The sequence below is a fragment of the Ursus arctos genome, unplaced genomic scaffold, assembly GCF_023065955.2.
Source record: "Ursus arctos isolate Adak ecotype North America unplaced genomic scaffold, UrsArc2.0 scaffold_37, whole genome shotgun sequence".
NCBI classification, from domain to species: Eukaryota; Metazoa; Chordata; class Mammalia; order Carnivora; family Ursidae; genus Ursus; species Ursus arctos.
Window position 1 is genome coordinate 19,190,417 of NW_026623053.1, and position 19,380 is coordinate 19,209,796.

The 19,380-nt window shown below is 38.5% G+C and overlaps 1 protein-coding gene across 2 annotated transcripts; it reads right to left on the reverse strand.

Moving 5' to 3' along the window:
• Positions 1–5,454: 5,454 nt before the first annotated feature.
• TRAPPC6B (trafficking protein particle complex subunit 6B) lies at positions 5,455–19,163 on the reverse strand. Of its 2 annotated transcripts, XM_026513633.4 has the most exons (6): positions 18,675–19,163; positions 10,473–10,540; positions 9,613–9,730; positions 8,344–8,427; positions 7,836–7,929; positions 5,455–6,661 (listed from the first exon to the last, which is right to left on the reverse strand). In XM_026513633.4, the coding sequence occupies exons 1-6, from the start codon at positions 18,753–18,755 to the stop codon at positions 6,630–6,632; spliced, it is 477 nt and encodes a 158-aa protein (XP_026369418.1). In that variant the 5' UTR covers positions 18,756–19,163; the 3' UTR covers positions 5,455–6,629. The 2 variants fall into 2 exon arrangements, with proteins under 2 accessions (XP_026369418.1, XP_057162335.1); XM_057306352.1 differs by having other exon boundaries at positions 5,455–7,929; positions 18,675–19,026.
• Between the last annotated feature and the right edge of the window lie 217 nt (positions 19,164–19,380).

The following is a 19,380-nucleotide window of genomic DNA, read 5'->3' on the forward strand; positions in this document are numbered from 1 at the left end:
TTCCAAAATATATTTGATCACAACACTCATTTTTCAAAGACCACTTTGAGGGGCAACTGGGTGGCTCAGCTGGTTAAGCAGCCAACTCTTAATTTTGGCTCAGGTCATGATCTCAGTGTCCTGAGATCGAGTCCTGCATTGGGCTCCACACTAACCCTTGGAGCTTAAGATTCTCTCTCCCTCTCCCTCTGCCCCTCCCCCCACAGGTGCGCATGAGCATGTGCACACACTCTCTCTGAGCACTTTGAAAAGCTTTTATAGGTTGTGTCCAGTTTAACTGATGACCCCCCAAATTGTGCCAATTCCAGTTTCTGCAATTAGTTTGAGGGCCTGAGTGAACTTCCATCCTACAGCCATATTCTAGTGGGACTGTGAAACAATTCACCCGGTTACCTTGGATCTCGGATTTTGCTTCCTTTCGTCACTGCATGTTGGGTCCTGCTGTGGATTGAATATGTCCCCCCAAAATGCATATATTCAAGTTATAACCCTCAAAGTGATAGTATTAGGAGGCAGAGTCTTTGGGAAGTAATTTTTAGATCATGAGAGCTCTGTCCTCATGAATGGGATTAGTCCCCTTATAAAGAAACCCCAGTTAGCTAGTCCCCTTCTGCCAAATGAGGACACAGTCAAAATCTTGTGAACCAGGAAGCAAGCCCTCCTCACCAGACACTGAATCTCCTGGTGCCTTAACCTTGGCCTTCCCAGTCTCCAGAACTGTGAGAAATAAATTTGCTTCTTATAAGCCACCAGTCTATGCTTTCTGTCATAGTAGCTAGCCCAAATGGACTAAGATTCTTTTTTTTTTTTTTAAGATTTTATTTATTTATTTATTTATTTGAGAGAGAATGAGAGAGCACAAGCGGGGTGAAGGGCAGAGGGAGAAGCAGACTTCCCACTGAGCAGGGAGCGCAATGCGGAACTGGATCCCAGGACTCCAGGATCAGGACCTGAGCCAAAGGCAGATAGTTAACCAACTGAGCCACCCAGGCACCCCCAAATGGACTAAGATTCTGATGACATCTCCAATCCTAAGTCCTCTTATGAGGTTTGATTGCTAGAAGGAGAGATCAAGCTGTCATTACCGTTAGTAGAAGCTACTGACTAAACAGTTTTACGTAGGCTATTGAAGTTTGTCATTCATACAGTATTAGTTTTTGTTCACTTTTTTTTTAGAGGGAAGGGGTTGGGGCAGAGGTAGAGAATCATAAGCAGGTTCCACGCCCAGTATGGAGCCTGATGCAGGGCTCAATCTCACAACCCTGAGATCATGACCGGAGCTGAAATCAAGAATCAGACACCTAACCAACCGAGCCACCCCATCACCCCCATACAGTATAGTTTTCTACTTTTGAAAAATACCTCTGTTCTTTAAAACAGGTATGCTATTCATTAAGGGCCCGTGATAACTATAATTAAGATGAAATCATGCAAGAGGATACTGAAATCTAAGCTACTTTCTAATTGCAAAAGGCTTATAAACCAGAATATTCTGTGTGATATTCTTTATTTCCATATATACACACAACAGGCATTGTGCTATTTACATAATCTCAATGTTTACATCAATTTTATGATTTTATCCCTCTTAACGGTTTTTTTTTTAAAGATTTTTTTTATTTGAGAGCAAGAGAGTGAGGGAGCATGAGAGCAGGGGGAGGGGAAGAGGGAGAAGCAGACTCCCCACTGAGCAGGGAGCTGGACCTTGGGATCATGACCTGAGTCGAAGGCAGATGCTTGACTGAGCCTCCCAGGCACCCCTCTTAATAGGTTTTTAACCTGCAGTCCATGAACTTGAATGGGAAAAAATTATATCTCTATTTTTACCATCCTCCTGCTACTTAGCATTTCCTTCCGTTATAAACATAGGGAACAAACCACAGCAGCATTCGTCGATACCTGTGACTTTGTTAGCATCAGAAGTCCTAAATGTTTTCATATGAAATTGTAGTTGCAGATGTTTTAGAATATTCACACAGTAGTTCAAAGTATGGGAGCTATTAAACCTACCTCTAGATCATGTGTGACTGCAGACCTTCCTGTCTATAGCTTCTGGTGCCAACTAACCATGGGCCTGGAAGCCAACACCCAACATTGTGGGAGTATGTTCTCACATTGGTGACACAGGTGTTTGCATTACTTTCCAGCATTCCCTATATATGATCTATAAATGGAAGGAACTGAGCCAACAGACCACCCCACAAGTTCTTAGGCAAGCTAAACAACAGCCATCATACTGATCTTTATTAAAAGATTAACTTTAACTTCCATATATATATACATATATATATATATTTAAATAATCCTTTGTAACCTTATGTATTTTATTTGTACATTAAGAGTGAAGAATTCAAAAACATCAATACACTGCCAAATAAGAGTCCATGGCCCCCAAAAGGTTAAAAAAGGAAAACAAAAAAAACAAAAAACCAGAACCCTATACCATGAGGAAATGAATTTTCACCACTGTCCCATCCCGTCCCAGGTATGGGTCCTGAAAGTTTTCTCCAACATTCCTCCCAAGAACTCCTGCTTCAAAGAAGGGGTTATTATCTAAAAAGGGCAGTTTGGATGAGGCTCGATACAACTTTGTGCGAGAGTAAAACATTTCTTCTGCTAGATCTATAGCTGATGACCCACAGAGTACCCCTTTTGAAAGAGAAAACAATGGCTTACCTGGTTCCTCAGGCACAAGTGGCTTAAATACTTGATGATCTGTATCACTGGCTGGTCTTTCATGTAGTAAACAATCTCTTCTCTGTGGCACTGGGCATCTTGATGTTCAATAAATCCTCTCTGCAGATGGCACTCTCTGTAATGCCTTTCTCCCTAACCCAAGGCCTCTGCTAGGTGGCCTCCTTGACTTCCGCTAGCTTCAGGCCTGTACCCTGCCCCAACCCAACTCTCAGCCGAGGTCACTCTGTGAACCCTAGGACTCAAAAACACATAGCTTAAAAATCACTGATTATCGTCATTTCTCACCTCAAATAGAAATACCCTTATTGTGGCGATGATTATTTTAAAACCCAAATAATGTAAAGCTAAATGTCAAAAATCTCCGTCTACTGTACAATTTACTTGTAACTTTCCGGTCTGATACAATCATGTATATTTATACATTGCATGTGCAGTAACCTATAACACTTTTTTCTCTTAACATCAACATCATTCCATGTACACAAATACATGTAGCTTTCATCCTTTTCCCCAGCAGCACAGTATATTCTTATATGTCAGCACCATAATTTAATCAAGTGCCATTAGTGAACACTTAACTAGTGAAAATCCTTATACATACAAGTTTGCATACTCATTTTTCCCAGCTTGGGATATACTTGACATATAACGTTTTTTAAGTTTAAGGTGTACAGCATGATGAACTGATATATGTTTATATTGCGAATGATCACAGTAGTGAATGCATCCACCACCTCAGTTACAATATTTTGTGTGTGGTGAAAACTTTTAAGATCTACTCTCTTAGCAGCTTTCAAATACATAATATTGTTAACTACAGTCACCATGTTGTGCATTACATGCCTAGAACTTATTCATCTCACAACAAGAAGATTGTACCCTTTGACCACCTTCACCCTCATCTATTTTCTTAGGTTAAATTTGTAGAAACGGAGTTGCTGAATTAAAGCCTATGTGTGTTTTAAATTGGTAAGCGCTCTTTTAAAGTGCAGATATTCACTTATGGTGAATATGATATGCTCTATAGATATTTTTCCCTGTTTTAACATTTTCATAGTGTTTTCTGCCACGAAAACAGTTTTAAAAATTTTTGTCAACAGTTTTGTGTGCATGTGGTAAAAAACACCTAACATGAAATCTACCTTCTTACATTTGCATGTATACAGTATTAACTATATGCATTGTTATACAGATCTCTAGAACTTTTTCATCTTGCATAACTGAAATTCTATACTCCTTGAACAACTCCTAATTTCCCTCTTTCCCCAATCCCTGGCAATATATTCTACATTCTGTTTCTGTCAATCTGACTACTTTAGATACCTCATATAAGTGATTATCACACTTTTTTATCCTTCTGTGACAGGCTTGTTTCACTCAACATAATGTCCTTAACGTTCATCCATGCTGTTGCATATGACAGGACTTTCTTCTTTTGGTTAATCCTGAGTAGTATTCCACTGAATGTATATACCATATTTTCTTTATCCATTCATCTGTTAAAGGACACTTAACACTTAGGTTGTTTCCACCTCTTGGCTATTGTGAATAATATGACAGATGTGAGAATGCAGATTATCTAAGATCCGGATTTCAATTCTTCCGAATAAATACTCACAAGAGGGATTGCTGCATCATATGGCAGTTCCAGTATTTAGTTTGTTTGTTTTTAAGAGGCCTCCATGCCCAACATGAGGCTTGAACTCATGACTTGGGATCAAGAGTCTCTACTGACTGAGCTAGCCAGGTGCCCCAACTCAGTTTTAGTTTTTCATGGAACGTCCATACTACTTTCTATAGCAGCTATACCATTTTACATCTCCACTAATAGTGCACAAGGGTTCCAAATTAGCCACATCCTTGCAAACATTTTTCTTGTTTGGATAATGGCCATCCTAACAGGTGTGAGGTGATACTATGATTTTGATTTACACTGATGATTACTGATATCGAACACCTTTTCATATACTTGTTGGCCATTTGTATATCTTCTTTGGAAAAATATGTTTAAGTCCTTTGTCCATTTTTTAATTGGGTTATTTATTTTTTTGCTTTTGAGCTGTAATAAGAGTTCCTTATATATTTTGGGTGTTAACCTCTTAGTGGGGTTAATAAATGTGGTTTGTAAATATTTTCCCCATTCCATAGGTTACCTTTTCACTCTGTTTGCTGTATGGAAGCTTTTTAATTTGATATAGTTCTAACTTGTCTATTTTTGCTTTTGTTGCCTGTTTTTGGTGTCAAATCCAAGAAAATATTGCCAAGACCAACATTATGAAGCTTTTCCCCTCTGTTTTCTTCTAGGAGTTTTATAGTTTCAGGTCCTAAGTATAAGTCTATAATCCACTTTGAGTTAATTTTTGTGTTTGGTATAAGGTAAGGGTCCAATTTCATTCTGTTGCAGTGGGATATCCAGTTTCCTTAATACCATTTTTTAAAGATGTTATCAATTTTTTTAAGTTCCTTTATATTTCCTTTAATTTCCTTTATATTTTCCTTTATAACATGGTACATTTTTTTAAAAGGCCTTCTCTACTATAAGATCATAAAACTAATCTCATATCTTCCATAGTACTCTATAGTTTTATCATTTTACATGCAAACCTTTAAGTTCTTCTCTTCCCTCCCCTTCCTCCTCCTGAGAAAAAAAGAAATTCAATTCTCCCATATTATTTCTTGTATAACCTAACTCTCCCTTTGTCTCAGCTACAAAAGACTTCTTTTTTGGCTACAAGTAACAAAGTACAGAACCAAAAGTAGATTGAACAAGTTAAGGAATTTATTATGTCATGTAACAAAAGTCCAAAGGAAAAGCAGTTTCAGGATTGGTTAATTCAGAAGCACAGTTAAGGTGCTTTCTATCTGTGCACCCTGCTATCCTCAGTATGATGGCTGTCATCTTTATGCTTGTCCTCTCTCCGTTATCAGACGGAAGAGGAAGTGACAGATGTGCAGATGAGCACTGACCCCAACCCACTGAGAAGATAGGGTCCAATGAAAGTTGACGTGCCTAATCCAATTATCCACCCCTCTGCTCTTGGGAAATAGTAATTAGGGAATAAAGATAAGGATGTTAGAACCTTCACCAGCCCTTCCACACATGGGGAGAGAAGCTGAAAGTCAAGACTGTAACAAGAGTAAGTATAAAATTCCTTCCTCAAATACCTAATATTCTTTGGCCCTGGAGTCACTGAATTCACATTTAAACTAATCTATATTTCACTTTTACTACATTAATGGAGCTCTCAAGGACTGAATTCTATTAAAGTAAAATTAAGGACTGAATTCTGTTAAAGTAAAATGAACTTTTTAAGCAATTTAGGCGGTTAGATAGGATGTATATATCACACACACACATAATACACAATGTATATAATAAAATCCTCATAGGAATAGAAATTCTTAATAGAAATAAATTATAATAAAATAAAAATTGTTTTAGTGTACTGTTTGCTTTTCTTAAATAACTAAAACAAATTCATAAAGTGAAACCAAAATGTGTTCATTCTTACAGAAATGATTCTGATTGATGCATACTTTTCTTAATGCTAATTTATCAAACCCTGAGTTTTGCTTCTCTATCTGTGGTTAAATACATACCACTATAAGCAAATAAGATTGTTTAAAATAAGGGTCCTACATCTTGGGGTTTAGTTATTTGAAATCAAGTTTTTCATTGTGAATAGTTTCAGAAAAATCTATGTTATGGCAGAATGTCTCTTTATCTGCTTTAACAAGGTCTGTGTTAAATTAATAAAATACAACCTTACTCCTGCTTAAGAGTGCATCTTTCATTACATAAGTTAGCAAATAGCTTATATCAATACAAATGTCCAATAATGTAATTAAATCATTGCTACTTGAAATAACTTTATACATGAATAATTTATCTCTTTACACTGTTGAAGCCTTGCCTTGGATTTCAGTGTGTTTTATAGCTTCTGTATCATCACCTGAAATTTACCTAAAAAAGGAAAAATGAAAAATCATTCCTTCATTTTAGGTACAAGGAAAACAAGCCGAAACATCAATTTTCTGTTCTATTAGAAAGTAGTTTCAATGAAGAAACTTGCTATGTCAAACAACTTTTCACTTTTCATAATACTCAATAAAGTCAGTTTCATTTTTATGAGATGATTATTTGTTTTGTGAATAGGTGTCTTTGCTTCTCTTTATGATTCCTACCTTTTGGGTATTTCACTGCTGATTATCATTGTGAATAGAAAGGAAATACAGTGACGCTCAAGTCAATTGTATTCTTGGTTGGGACCTTTGGTAAAAAGATCTTTGGAAAGGAGTTTAGCGATAAAAGACTAGTTGGCTTTATCTAGCTTTATTCTAGAAAATTGTTTTTAAAAAAGACATTTTCAATGCTATAGGGAAATTTGCTATTTTAAAAGAATAATGCAGAAATGCAGAAATTTTTCCTTTAAAAGTTAAGAATCACTGGGGCACCTGGGTGGTGCAGTTGGTTAAGCAACTAACTCTTGGTTTCAGTTCAGGTCATGATCTCGGGGTCTTGGGATTGACCCCTGTGTCAGGCTCTGCACTGAGCATGGAGTCCACTTGGGACTCTCTCCCTCTGCCCTCCCTGCCCCCCGGGTCTGGAATAAATAAATTTAAAAATAAATACATAGGGGCACCTGGGTGGCTCAGTCGGTTAAGAATCTGCCTTCAGCTCAGGTCATGATCTCAGGGTCCTGGGATGGAGCCCAGCATCAGGCTCACTGCTCAGGAGGGAATCTGTTTCTCCCTCTCCTTCTGCCTCTCAACTCCCCCCCCCCCCACCGCCTTGTGCTCTCTCTCACTCACTCACTCTCTCTTGAACTCTCTCAAATAAATAAAAATAAAATAAAATAAAAATACATAAATATATAAAAGTTAAGAATCACCACTTAAGTTGTCTTATACATTCGGATTACTTTAGCACACTTTCTTAAATCACTGTCTATTATGAATTTAAAAATCTCTGAATATGAATAAAGTATGCTACATATTAAATGTTAAAATTGACAAAAGTAAAACAAAATGACTTTAGCATTTTAAATTTTCTTTAAGTTAACAAAAACAAACAAAAAAACACCAGACTTGAAAAATAATCACCAAAAACATTTTTAAGAAATGTGAATTCAACTTACAGGCAGGCATTGAAGACACTTCAGCTGTGACAATACTTTTTATCCCCAAGTTTGATAAGCCACCTCTGATTAAGCCACACGTAAATGCTAAATACTGAAAGGAACAAAAATGTAAAGAATATTAAGGATTTAGTAAGATAGCAATGCTATTGACAAATATGACAGTTAGTTAAGCCTTGCTATTAGTAAGTCATTGCTGGGGTGCCTGGGTGGCTCAGTTGGTTAAGCATCTGCCTTCCACTCAGGTCATGATCCCACAGTCCAGGGATCAAGCCCTGCATCAGGCTCCCTATTCAGCAGGGAGTCTGCTGCTCCCTCTCCCTCTGCTCCTCCCTCATCATGCTCTCTCTCTCAAATAAATAAATAAAACCTCTAAAAAAAAAAAAAAAAAGAAGAAAACAAAAGAAAACAAAGAACAACTTTAAAACATATTCTAAATTCAAAAGTCTTTTGTAGTTGGCACTGTACTTTCCCTATGAAAAGCCCCATCTTCTACTCCATTAAATACCTTAGATGCATGTTCTAAATATTGCTTTCCTGAAGACATCTGAGTAAGCAGACGAAATTTGTTGTCCTGAAGTACATAGATGCCCTGTTTCAAGAATAGAAAAAAACATCTAAAGTCAGTGTAGTCTGTAGTCCTTAAAAATGATCTCTTCTCTTCAAAACAATTCAAGAGTTTTTTTAAGTTATTAAAATTCTCCTTTCCACTGGTTAAATTTCTTTAAATGAAGGAATTTTGCAGTGTTCAAGTTGAAGAGCTGTTCAGAACTTTATAACACTAATATTTATTGAATGCTTTAAGATATTAAACACAGAAAGATGTATAAGATAGTTCCTACCCTTAAAGAACCCAAAGTCTAGTGCAAAGGAATCAGAAATACATGTCAAGGTGGAATTAGCAGTTATATATTATTAGCTCATATCTAGAAAGCCAATAATCAGTCACTCCTTCCCATTAGCATTTCAATACTAACAAAGTAAGATATTGTTATATGAAAAAATGAAAGCTACTGGTAGCTACTAGATAAATTATTTTCATTTTCTAACCATTAATCAAAATGCCAAATCTACTCTAAATATTTCCTTGAGTTTTATAAAACAAAGTAAATCTATTTAAATGCATAATTTTCCATGTAATCTATTAAGTCCTACATTAACAAATTATTTTAAGAGAAAAATGACATCAACTAAATAATGCAAGAGTTACTTAAGAGTTAAATATGCTCTATAAATTAAACTTTAGAAATTACTCTAGAGACAAATGTGAGATATTTGTGGTTCTGCAGAAAATCACCACTAAGTAATAATAACTAAGGAACTAAATCCTAAAACCTTAATCATTCTGACATTTGCTACTTTTTAAAACTTAAGATTAAGTTATTTAACTGGGGAAAGATGGGGGGCCTGGGTGGCTCAGTGGTTAAGCGTCTGCCTTCGGCCCAGGTTATGATCCCAGAGTCCTGGGATGGCGTTTGCCCCTGGCCCTGCTTGTGCTCTTTCATTCTAGCTCTGCTCTCTCGCTCTCAAATAAGTAAATAAAATCTTAAAAAAAAAAAAAAATTGGGGGGAAAGAAATAGCTATCATTACCAATAATTGTCTCTTTGTTTTTATTCATTATATCCTATTACAGAAAAAAGTAATGATGTATTAATAACATATAAAAGAAACATTTCAAAGTTGAGTAGAAATTATTTTAAGTTTTATAAATAAATGGCCAACACAGAACATTTATATTAAAAGACTTAAAAAATAGGCCTTAATTTGTCTAAATACCTGATGATTTGTCCTTAGATTGTCGATTTGTTTCTTGAATACTGTAGTCCAAAAATCTTTACAAATGAACTTCATGATATCTAACTCATCCTTGAACCTTGCAGTATCTTTTGTAAACCTAAAAAAAATCAACTAAAAGTAATTAGTATTCTTCCTCCAAAGAAAGCAGGAGGGTAATACTATTCACTAATTTTGAAATGCCAGAACAGCACTGAACATTTATTGACAGTCATAAAGTGATAAGCACCAAGCAAAGAAGATCCCATCTCAATTCTGTTATGTAATTATGGTGGTAAAATTAGTCTAACAGTAAGCTGCACTTTTAGGTACTATTCATTCTACAACATTCAAAAAAAAAAAAAAGAGGCTGACCATAATCATGGTATTGTTATATAAAATATAACCAGATTCAATTATTCAGATAATGAGAAAGAAATACCTTATGAATTGATTTTTAAATTATAAGATTACTACATACATAAACATAGACTCTAAAGCATTCCAATCCCTTGCACTTAAACAAAAATCCATTTAGGTTAAAGAACCTACTAGACCTTAAGTAGAAAATGCAACAAGATTTTAGACAGTTGTTTCAGTACACCAAATTTTTTAGGTAAAAAGTCTAAAACATCAAAATATACATACACATTTTCTTCAAATATTGAAACATAAAAGTTGGATAATGGAGTTAAACTAGCATCAGACCTAAAAAAACTTTTAATCTGTGAATTAAAGAACAGAGAATAACTAAAATTTAGGAATTAAAATTAAAGTATTTCAAATTTTATACAATCTTTTGAAATGGATCACCTTTGTTTATAACCTACCTGGAAGAAAATTTTCAAATCCATACTGCTCACCTTTCTATCAATCCTTGTCCCACTCGAAACCCCATGTTTTCCAGCTTAGTAATACAGCGTCCATTTTCCTATTTTAAAAAATAATAGTTTTGAGTATTTTTAGAATGCTAGAATATTAAAAAAAATTTAAGATGTTGACTAAAAATATTGATCTAAGTGGTTACACTTTTTTCACTAAAACATTCTTTTTCTTTTTTTTTTAAAGATTTTATTTATTAATTTGAGAGAGCATGAGAAGGGGGAGGGGCAAAGGGAGAGGGAGAAGCAGACCTCCTTGCTCAGCAGGAAGGCTGAGGCAGGGCTAGATCCCAGGACCCTGAGATCATGACCTGAGCTGAAGGCAGACGCTTAACTGACTAAACCATCCAGGCACCCCCACTAAAATATTTTTTTAAAAAGTGAATTGCAAGTTGTATTTGAGTTTTCTTAGTACTAATCATTTCATAAGGCAATAAACAGGGAACTGTAATTATTACTTTTCAGAAATACCAACCCCTCTTCCTAATTACTCCCTCTAACCTTTTTCCCCCCCATTTTCAACTATTATCTCCTCAGTTATAAAAATGAAGTCAAAGTATCACCTTTCCATCAATTCCCTTTGGGAGGTCATTAAATTTTATTGTTCCTTGAGTCAAAATGTCTCTTAGAATCATCCAAGCTTTCCAGTTCTCAGCGTCTTAGTTGATTACCCCACCATCCTATGCCAGGAATCACGCAGTTGAGTTGGTTTGCTCTTTCTCTGACAATCTCATCCAGTCTTCAGACTTAAAATACTACCCATATGCTGAAGACTCTTAAAATCCTCTGGATCATCTACAAAGCCGTATATCATCCAGATTTCTCTATGTCGGAGGCCTCGACCTTCTACTCTTCTTCACTCACGTGGGCTCTAGCGCTACTCGTGTTACTGTTCTTAAACACGCAAAGCATTGTCAATCTCAGGGCTCCTGCACGGCAGCTCTTCCTCCAGATATCCACATGACCAACTCCCTTGCTTCAAGTCTTCACTCACATGTCACCATCTCAGTGAGGCCCATTTTTTTCCCTTTTTTTTTTTTTCAGGTGTACAATATAAATAATTCAACAATTCTATAGATTATTCAGTGCTCATCACAATAAGCATATTCTTAATCACCTTTATCTATTTCACCCATCACCCTACCCACCCACATCAGTGAGGGTCATTTTAACTATCTTCTTTAAAACTGCAACATACTGCCCTTCAGAAATCTTCTATTCTGGGGGCGCCTCGGTGGCGCAGTCGTTAAGCGTCTGCCTTCGGCTCAGGGCGTGATCCCGGCGTTATGGGATCGAGCCCCACATCAGGCTCCTCCACTATGAGCCTGCTTCTTCCTCTCCCACTCCCCCTGCTTGTGTTCCCTCTCTCGCTGGCTGTCTCTATCTCTGTCAAATAAGTAAATAAAATCTTAAAAAAAAAAAAAAAAAGAAATCTTCTATTCTGGTAATTGTCAAAGTGTGCTCCAAGACCAGTAACATTAGCATCACATATGAACTTGTAAAAACTGCAAATTCTGAAACCCAATTTGCTGAATCAGAAACCGCAGATGTAGGGTTAGTAATTTGTGTTTTAAGAAGCCCTCTGGGGCGCCTGGGTGGCTCAGTCATTAAGTGTCTGCCTTCGGCTCAGGTCATGATCCTGGGGTCCTGGGATCCAGCCCCGCATTGGGCTCCCTGCTCCACGGGAAGCCTCCTTCTGCCTCTCCCACTCCCCCTGCTTGTGTTCCCTCTCTCTCTGTCAAATAAATAAATAAAATCTTAAAAAGAAAAAAAAAAAAAGAAGGCCTCTAAAAGTAGGGTGCCTGGCTGTCTCAGTGGCTACAGCATGCAACTCTTGACCTCTGGGTTGTAAATTCAAGCCCCATTTTGGGTGTAGAGATTACTTAAAAATAAAGTAAAATAGAAAAATGAAAAAGAAGCCCTCTAAAAGTGATTCTGATGCCCTATCTAATTTCCCTGCTTAATTAGTCTCCAAAGAACTTCTCTCACCATTTAACATACTATGTTCATTTTACTAATTTCACATTGTCCATGTCCCTCCATCCCCACCTTCTGCTAGAATACAGCTCCAAAATAGCAGGGATATTTATATATTCTGAAGCTTGTTAGTCTCCACTAAGTACACCAGAGGCCTCATTATTTGAACTTTCTTCTAAGGAACCATGTATTCTACTAATGAGGTTGGGACTACTAAATCTGTACTTTTATAGTACAAACTTTATTGGACATAGCTATAGAGAGGTCCCAGAGCCCCCTCAAGTTAGGCATATTCAAAATGATATGCGGGCCACCTTGCTGGCTCAGTAGAGCATGCAACTCAATCCCAGGATTCTAAGTCCGAGCCCCACATTGGGTGTAAAGATTACTGAAAAATAAAATATTTTTAAAAATTAAATGAGGGGCACCTGGGTGGCTCAGTCAATTAAGTGACCAACTCTTGGTTTCGGCTCAGGTTGTGGTTTCGGGGTCGTGGGATCAATACCTGCGTCAGACTCCATGCTCAGCACGGAGTCTGCTTGAGATTTTCTCCCTCTACCCGCCCCTGTGCTCTCTTTCTCTCTCAAAAAATAAAGAAAATAAATAAAATCTTTTTTAAAAATATTATGTTAATTTCCTCAGCCTATGCTGCCTCTAAAATTCCCTAAATTCATTAATGGCATCACCATCCACCTGGTTACCCCAACCAGAAAACTTCCGTTTTCTTCACCTCTTTACTCCCAACCTTCCACATGCATTGCAGTCCTGTGGAGCCTATCGTCTATATGCTTTCAAAATCTATCTTCTCTCTCTATCCTTACTACTTAAGTTAGCCCTTCTCATTTCTCTCTTTGTTTTCAATTAGAGCCTTCCGAATGATCTCCCTGTCTCGTTTTTTCTTCCTTTGTTTTATATCTTCTGTATTTCTGGTATAGACTTTCTACACTTGATCTTAGCCAAAAGGCCGAGAAGCGATTGGTACAGACTTTCTAAAAATCAAATCATGTTATTTCTCTACTGAACCTTTCAGCACCCTCTCCCCTTTCTTCAAAATAAAGTTCAAACTCCTTAGCATGGCATTATGTGCCTTTCCTTAAATGATATTGGCTAAACAGATTCACTAACAGACACATACTCACAAACATCTCTCCCACTACTCTGAAATTTCTGCAACAACTCCAGAGTTCCATGCTTTCTTCTGCCACACCACATACAGTGTATGGAATACCACTTGCTGTTCAATACACTGTATAGCCTTTATTTATTTTTTAAAAAGGTTTTATTTATTTATTTATTTGAGAGAGAAAGAGACAGAGCACAAGCAGGGGGAGAGACAGAGCACAAGCAGGGGAGAGGCAGAGGTAGAAGCAGACTCCCTACTAAACAGGGAGCCTGATGCGGGGCTGGATCCCAGGACTCTGGGATCATGACCTGAGCCGAAGGCAGACACTTAACCAACTGAGCCCCCCAGGTGCCCCTTTATTTATTTTTAAAGATTTATTTATTTGAGAGACTGTGTGTATAGTGGGGAGAGGAACAAAGAGAATCTCAAGCAGACTCCCCACTGAGCATGGAGCCTGACACAGGGCTTGATCTCAGGACCCTGACATCATGACCTGAGCCAAAACCAAGAGTAGGACACCCAACCAACTAGGCCACCCAGGCACCCCACTGACCATATATCCTTTATTTATTTATTTATTTATTTATTTATTTATTTATTTATTTTAAAGATTTTATTTATTTGACAGAGCGAGACACAGCAAGACAGGGAACACAAGCAGGGGGAGTAGGAGAGAGAGAAGCAGGCTTCCCATTGAGCAGGGAGACCAGATGTGGGGCTCGATCCTAGGACCCTGGGATCATGACCTGATCCGAAGGCAGACACTCAACTGACTGAGCCACCCAGGCGCCCCTGACCATATATTCTTTAAATTCAGCTCAAGTATCATATCCTCCCAAAAGCCTTCCTTGACACTCCTTTGGGCCCCATGCTGTTATAACACTCCGCACATAAATCTACTATTGTACTTAACACAATCATTCGTTTTTCTGTTATTCTCCAGCTCACTTCAAAACATGCTCAGGTGGAAAAAAAAAAAAAAATTCCCAGGTGGAATAAGTAACCTGTCAGCCTTTGGGAACAATCTGGTCTTTGTAGAATCAGCTAGGAGTATGTTGATTAGCAGGAAATATGATTATATGTAGACATTCTCAAACCGTAATTACTAATCACATGAGCTTTTGAATTACGCCCTAGTAAATACCTTCTGATGTTGCTACTTGTTCATTCACTTTGGTATCTGTGAATACTCACTAGTAGGTACCAAATTTTTAGGAAAAATTAAACTTGAGAATATTTTATCTATTAATCTTTTAAAAAAATCTATTCTCCATAAATTGGTACATGCCTAATTATTCAGTATTTAAGGATTTAATTCCACCTTAAGCATAGTTTGAAAAATCATTGATTTGGAGAGTGAGAATACTGGTTCTTTCTTTTATTTCACTTCAAAACTTATAACTTCATCTCGGAAAAGATATACAAAAACCATTGCTTAATGTCAGGATTATGTGTCTTTTACATTTTTTTATTATGAAAAATCTGAAGTACACTTAAAGTAGAGACACTAATACAACAAACCCTCATACACCTAGATTCCGAAATGGATTCTAATCAACACGGGATCACGCCCTGAGCTGAAGGCAGACACTTAATGACTGAGCCACCCAGGCGCCCCTAAAGATTTATTTTTAAATCATCTCTACACCCAGTGTGGAGCTCAAACTTACAACCCCAAGATCAAGAGTCACATTCTCAGTTGGGGCACCTGTGCAGTGCAGTGGTTAAGCATCTGACTCTTGGTTTTAGCTCAGGTTGTGATCTCAGGGTTGTGGGATCACACTCAGCATGGAATCTGCCTGAATTCCTCTCTCCCTCTCCCTCTGCAAAACCCCCCCAACTCTTGTGCTCTCTCTCAAATAAATAAATCTTTAAAAAATTAAAAAAAAAAGTCACACTCTACCAACTGAGCCAGCCAGGCACCCCAAAGGTTATTTTTATTTTATTTTATTTTATTTTACAAGATTTTATTTATTTATTTGACAGAGAGCAGGAGAGGTATCAAGAGAGAGCACAAGCACGAGCAGGGAGAGCAGGGAGCCCAATGTGGGGCTCAATCCCAGGACCCTGAGATCACAATCTAAGATGAAGGCAGACATTTAACCGCACCCCCAAAAGTTATTTTTATACTAAATGATTCAAAACTTAAGCTTTCCTTTCCCTTATATGACTAGCACATCTCTTAATATTATCAGTCATGATTACAATAGCTCTGTTTTATTTTGGTTAATCCACTGGAAAAAAGAGGAATTAAAAAAAGATTTTCCAAGCTAGAAGCTGAAAGAGGGAAAGCAGACAGAGGGGAATAAAAAGAATTGATTGCACAGATGATGGTGGGGGAACAGGGGTTTAACGATAAAATAGTAAAAGAGGTGTGTTGCTCGTTATTCTTTGGGGAAAGGGTAAAAAGAGGGCTAACTCTGCATAAACAGCAAACATCTGCTACTCATCACTTAGCATAGATGTTAAACATTAATAACTATTGGTTATTAATGATAATGAAGTCAAAAGTGAGTAAGTTGGAAAAAAAACCTCTATTACAGATGGGTCTAAATAAGAATAGATTTGCTTCATTTCCAATACTCTTCCTGGTATCTTTCTAAATATCTCCAAATGCATTATGCCTTTCTGCCACAGACTGAATGTGCCCCCCCCCCAAAAATTCTTATTTTGAAATCCTAACTCCCAATGTGATCGTATTATTAAATAGGGGCCCTGGGAGGTGATTCTGTCATGAGAATGGAACTGTTAAGAATAGGATTAATGCCAATATAAAAGAGACCCCGGAGAGCTAGCTAGCCCCCTTCCAGCATGTGAACACACACAGCCAAAAGATATCATCTAGAATCAGGAATAGGCCTTCATCAGACCAGAATCTGCTGGTGCCTTGATCTTGGACTCTTCAGCCTTCACAACTGTGAGAAATAAATTTCTGTTGTTTATAAGTCATCCACTCTATGGTGTTTTGTTATAGCAGCCTGAATAAACTAATACACTATCCTTCTTGTGATTTACCATGAGCTGTACCTTTCCCAGATTCTTATAGACACCTCAGAAATTCAACCTGTTCAAAATAATTCATTCTTTAAACTTTTTAAAGATTTTATTTATTTGAGAGAAAGAGAAAGAGAAAGAGAGTGCACGTGCACACACGACCAGGGGAATAGCAGAGGGAAAGAGAACAAAGCAGACTCCCCACTGAGCAGAGAGCCCAATGGGGGACTCGACCCTGGGATCATGACCTGGGCCGAAGGTAGGTGCTTAACCAGCTGAGCCACCCAGGTGCCCCAAAATAATTCATTCTTTATCTCTTTCTTGACTTTTATTTCCTCTCCATCTAAGACAGCTGCTCAAGTTAAAAACCTGAGGATAATTTTCAACTCTCACTCCTACACCTAACCAAGTCTTAGAGATTCGACCTCCTAACTTTCAAATCATTCTCTCCTTTTCTGTCTTAATTCAGATCTTCATCATCTCCTGCCGACTCCTGAAGTAATAAAACTTCTCACTACAAGGATCTTCTCTCTCCAACCCAAACACTGGATTATCTTTCTAAAATGCAAATGGACCACATCATTCCCCTTTTTAAAAAGTCTCCACTGGGGCGCCTGGGTGGCTCAGTCTGTTAAGTGTTCAACTCTTGATTTTGGCTCAGGTCAAGATCTCCGGGGTTGTGAGACCGAGCCCCACATAGGGTGCTGCACACTAAGCGTGGAGCCTGCTTGAGATTCTCTCTCTGTCCCTCCCCGGCTTGTGCTCTCTCACTCTCTCTCTCTCAAAAAAAAAAAAAAATCTCTACTGCAAATGTCAAATTTTTTAATCATACAGCATACAGGGCTCTTTCCAGCTTCAGTTCTCAACACTTCTCACTCTCCACCCATTCTATCTAGTCACAGTGAAATTCTTAAGCATATTTAAATGCACTACACTCTTTCATACCCCTATGCCTTTACTTTTGGCTAAGATGCTTTCCCTACCCCCACTTTCCACCCCTCTTTATCAACAGCATTATAGAAAGGGCTTCTGACTTGAGCATGACTTTGGAATATTTCATTTGTAATATTCATTACAACTCCATGATGCTATACCTAATTACTAACCAATACATTAATTATTCATTGAACTCCTATTTCCCAATGACTGTGAGGTGGGGGGGTTGATCTCATTTAGCACAGTGTCAGGCTCACAATACATACTTAATAAATATTTTCTGAATGGGGCGCCTGGGTGGCACAGCGGTTAAGCGTCTGCCTTCGGCTCAGGGCGTGATCCCGGTGTTATGGGATCGAGCCCCACATCAGGCTCCTCTGCTATGAGCCTGCTTCTTCCTCTCCCACTCCCCCTGCTTGTGTTCCCTCTCTCGCTGGCTGTCTCTATCTCTGTCAAATAAATAAATAAAATCTTTAAAAAAAATAAAAATAAAAAAAATAAATATTTTCTGAATGAATCAATGAAGATTCCCACGTATTAGAACTAACCCCCAAGAGAATTGAGTCATTGTTTCATTACTATACCCCCAGCACGCAGAACTACCTCTGACATATAATGGGCACTAAATAACTATTTTTTGAATTAAATTTGTTTCCTAATTATAGTAACGCCTGCAAATTTCCCTTTAGCCTTCTGTCTTCGAACTAGCCTTCTGTCTTCGAGGTGCGTGCAATAATACTGATGGTTATGGATCCGGGCGGGGGGGGGGTGTGGAGTTTCTCAAGTCTGTCCAGTGGATGGCTCCATAGTATGGAAGTGACAGAATTAAGTAGGGGTGCTAAAACCAACTGTGCAGTTAAGCCTGCCATAAATCATGGTGGCGACAACGCTAAAAGTAAGAAAATCTGTGATCTGCAGGAATCAGATACGCGAATGAACCCAAAACAAGTTATCAAACAAGATGCGAAAGAGAAAAGGATGAAAGACTGAAGAGAGCTGACAGGTTCTAGGCTTAGGATATTTGGACGTGGACCAGTCTGTCTACATTTCGGAAGGCCTTCGGTGGCGATAGGACAAGGATTGAAGGAAAGAACTGAGAGGACAACAAAGAGTGTCACCGCAAAAGGACCTCAAGAGCTTTTGGCAGCACTCACCACCTCCCCCTGCTCGGCGGACTTGTACACTCCAGACACCATCTCGTTATGGAGAAGCAAAAACAACGCCTCGTCCGCCATTTCCTACTTATTCTTCCAAGCCGGGTATCGGCTCCCGTTTGGGCCGGGCTCAAAGGTTCCGCCTAGCGCCTGAGCGATTTGGACGGCGGCACCACGACTCCTTCAGTCCACAGCCAGTTCCTGGTTGCTAGGAGACCGAGGAATTCGCTCGGCTACCCCAAGGCTGGTTCAAGTGCGAGCCCGGTACTGGGGCGAGCCCACCCCAGGGCCACCAAGCCCTCAGGCCCAACAACACAATCTGACAGCAGCCGGAAACAAATAGAGCCAGCGGAGCCCCTATCCGGCCCTGGGCGGGGGGCGAAAAAAACAACTTCCGGTCCTGTCTATCCCGGCATTCCGCCAGCTCTATGATCACAGGTTTACTTCCCCGGGGTGAAAGGCTTGCGCCCAGGTATGGGGAAGCTTCCTCTTACAGAAAATTTCAGACTTAGGGCGGGGATCGAGGGCGGGGGTGTGAGGGGTAAAATAAGACAAAGGAGCGCCTGCTGAAATGTGTGTTAACTAGCTATGTGTTAGAACTGACAAAAATTAGCTTCATCAAAAGCTTTCATTTCTGCCATATGTTCCTCAATATGAAGAGTAAAGAGAGTGAATGAATAAAACTTTTTGTCAGGCTATAAAGTTT

Bases quoted from the DNA above. Each gene is read 5' to 3' on its own strand.
- TRAPPC6B (XM_057306352.1), bottom strand. From the start codon at position 18,755: ATGGCGGACGAGGCGTTGTTTTTGCTTCTCCATAACGAGATGGTGTCT. The intron at 10,541-18,674 runs GTGAGTGCTGCC...TTTTTAAAATAG, and splicing joins CCGCCGAGCAGGGGGAGGTG to GAAAATGGACGCTGTATTAC. The intron at 9,731-10,472 runs GTGAGCAGTATG...GATTTTTTTTAG, and splicing joins GGACAAGGATTGATAGAAAG to GTTTACAAAAGATACTGCAA.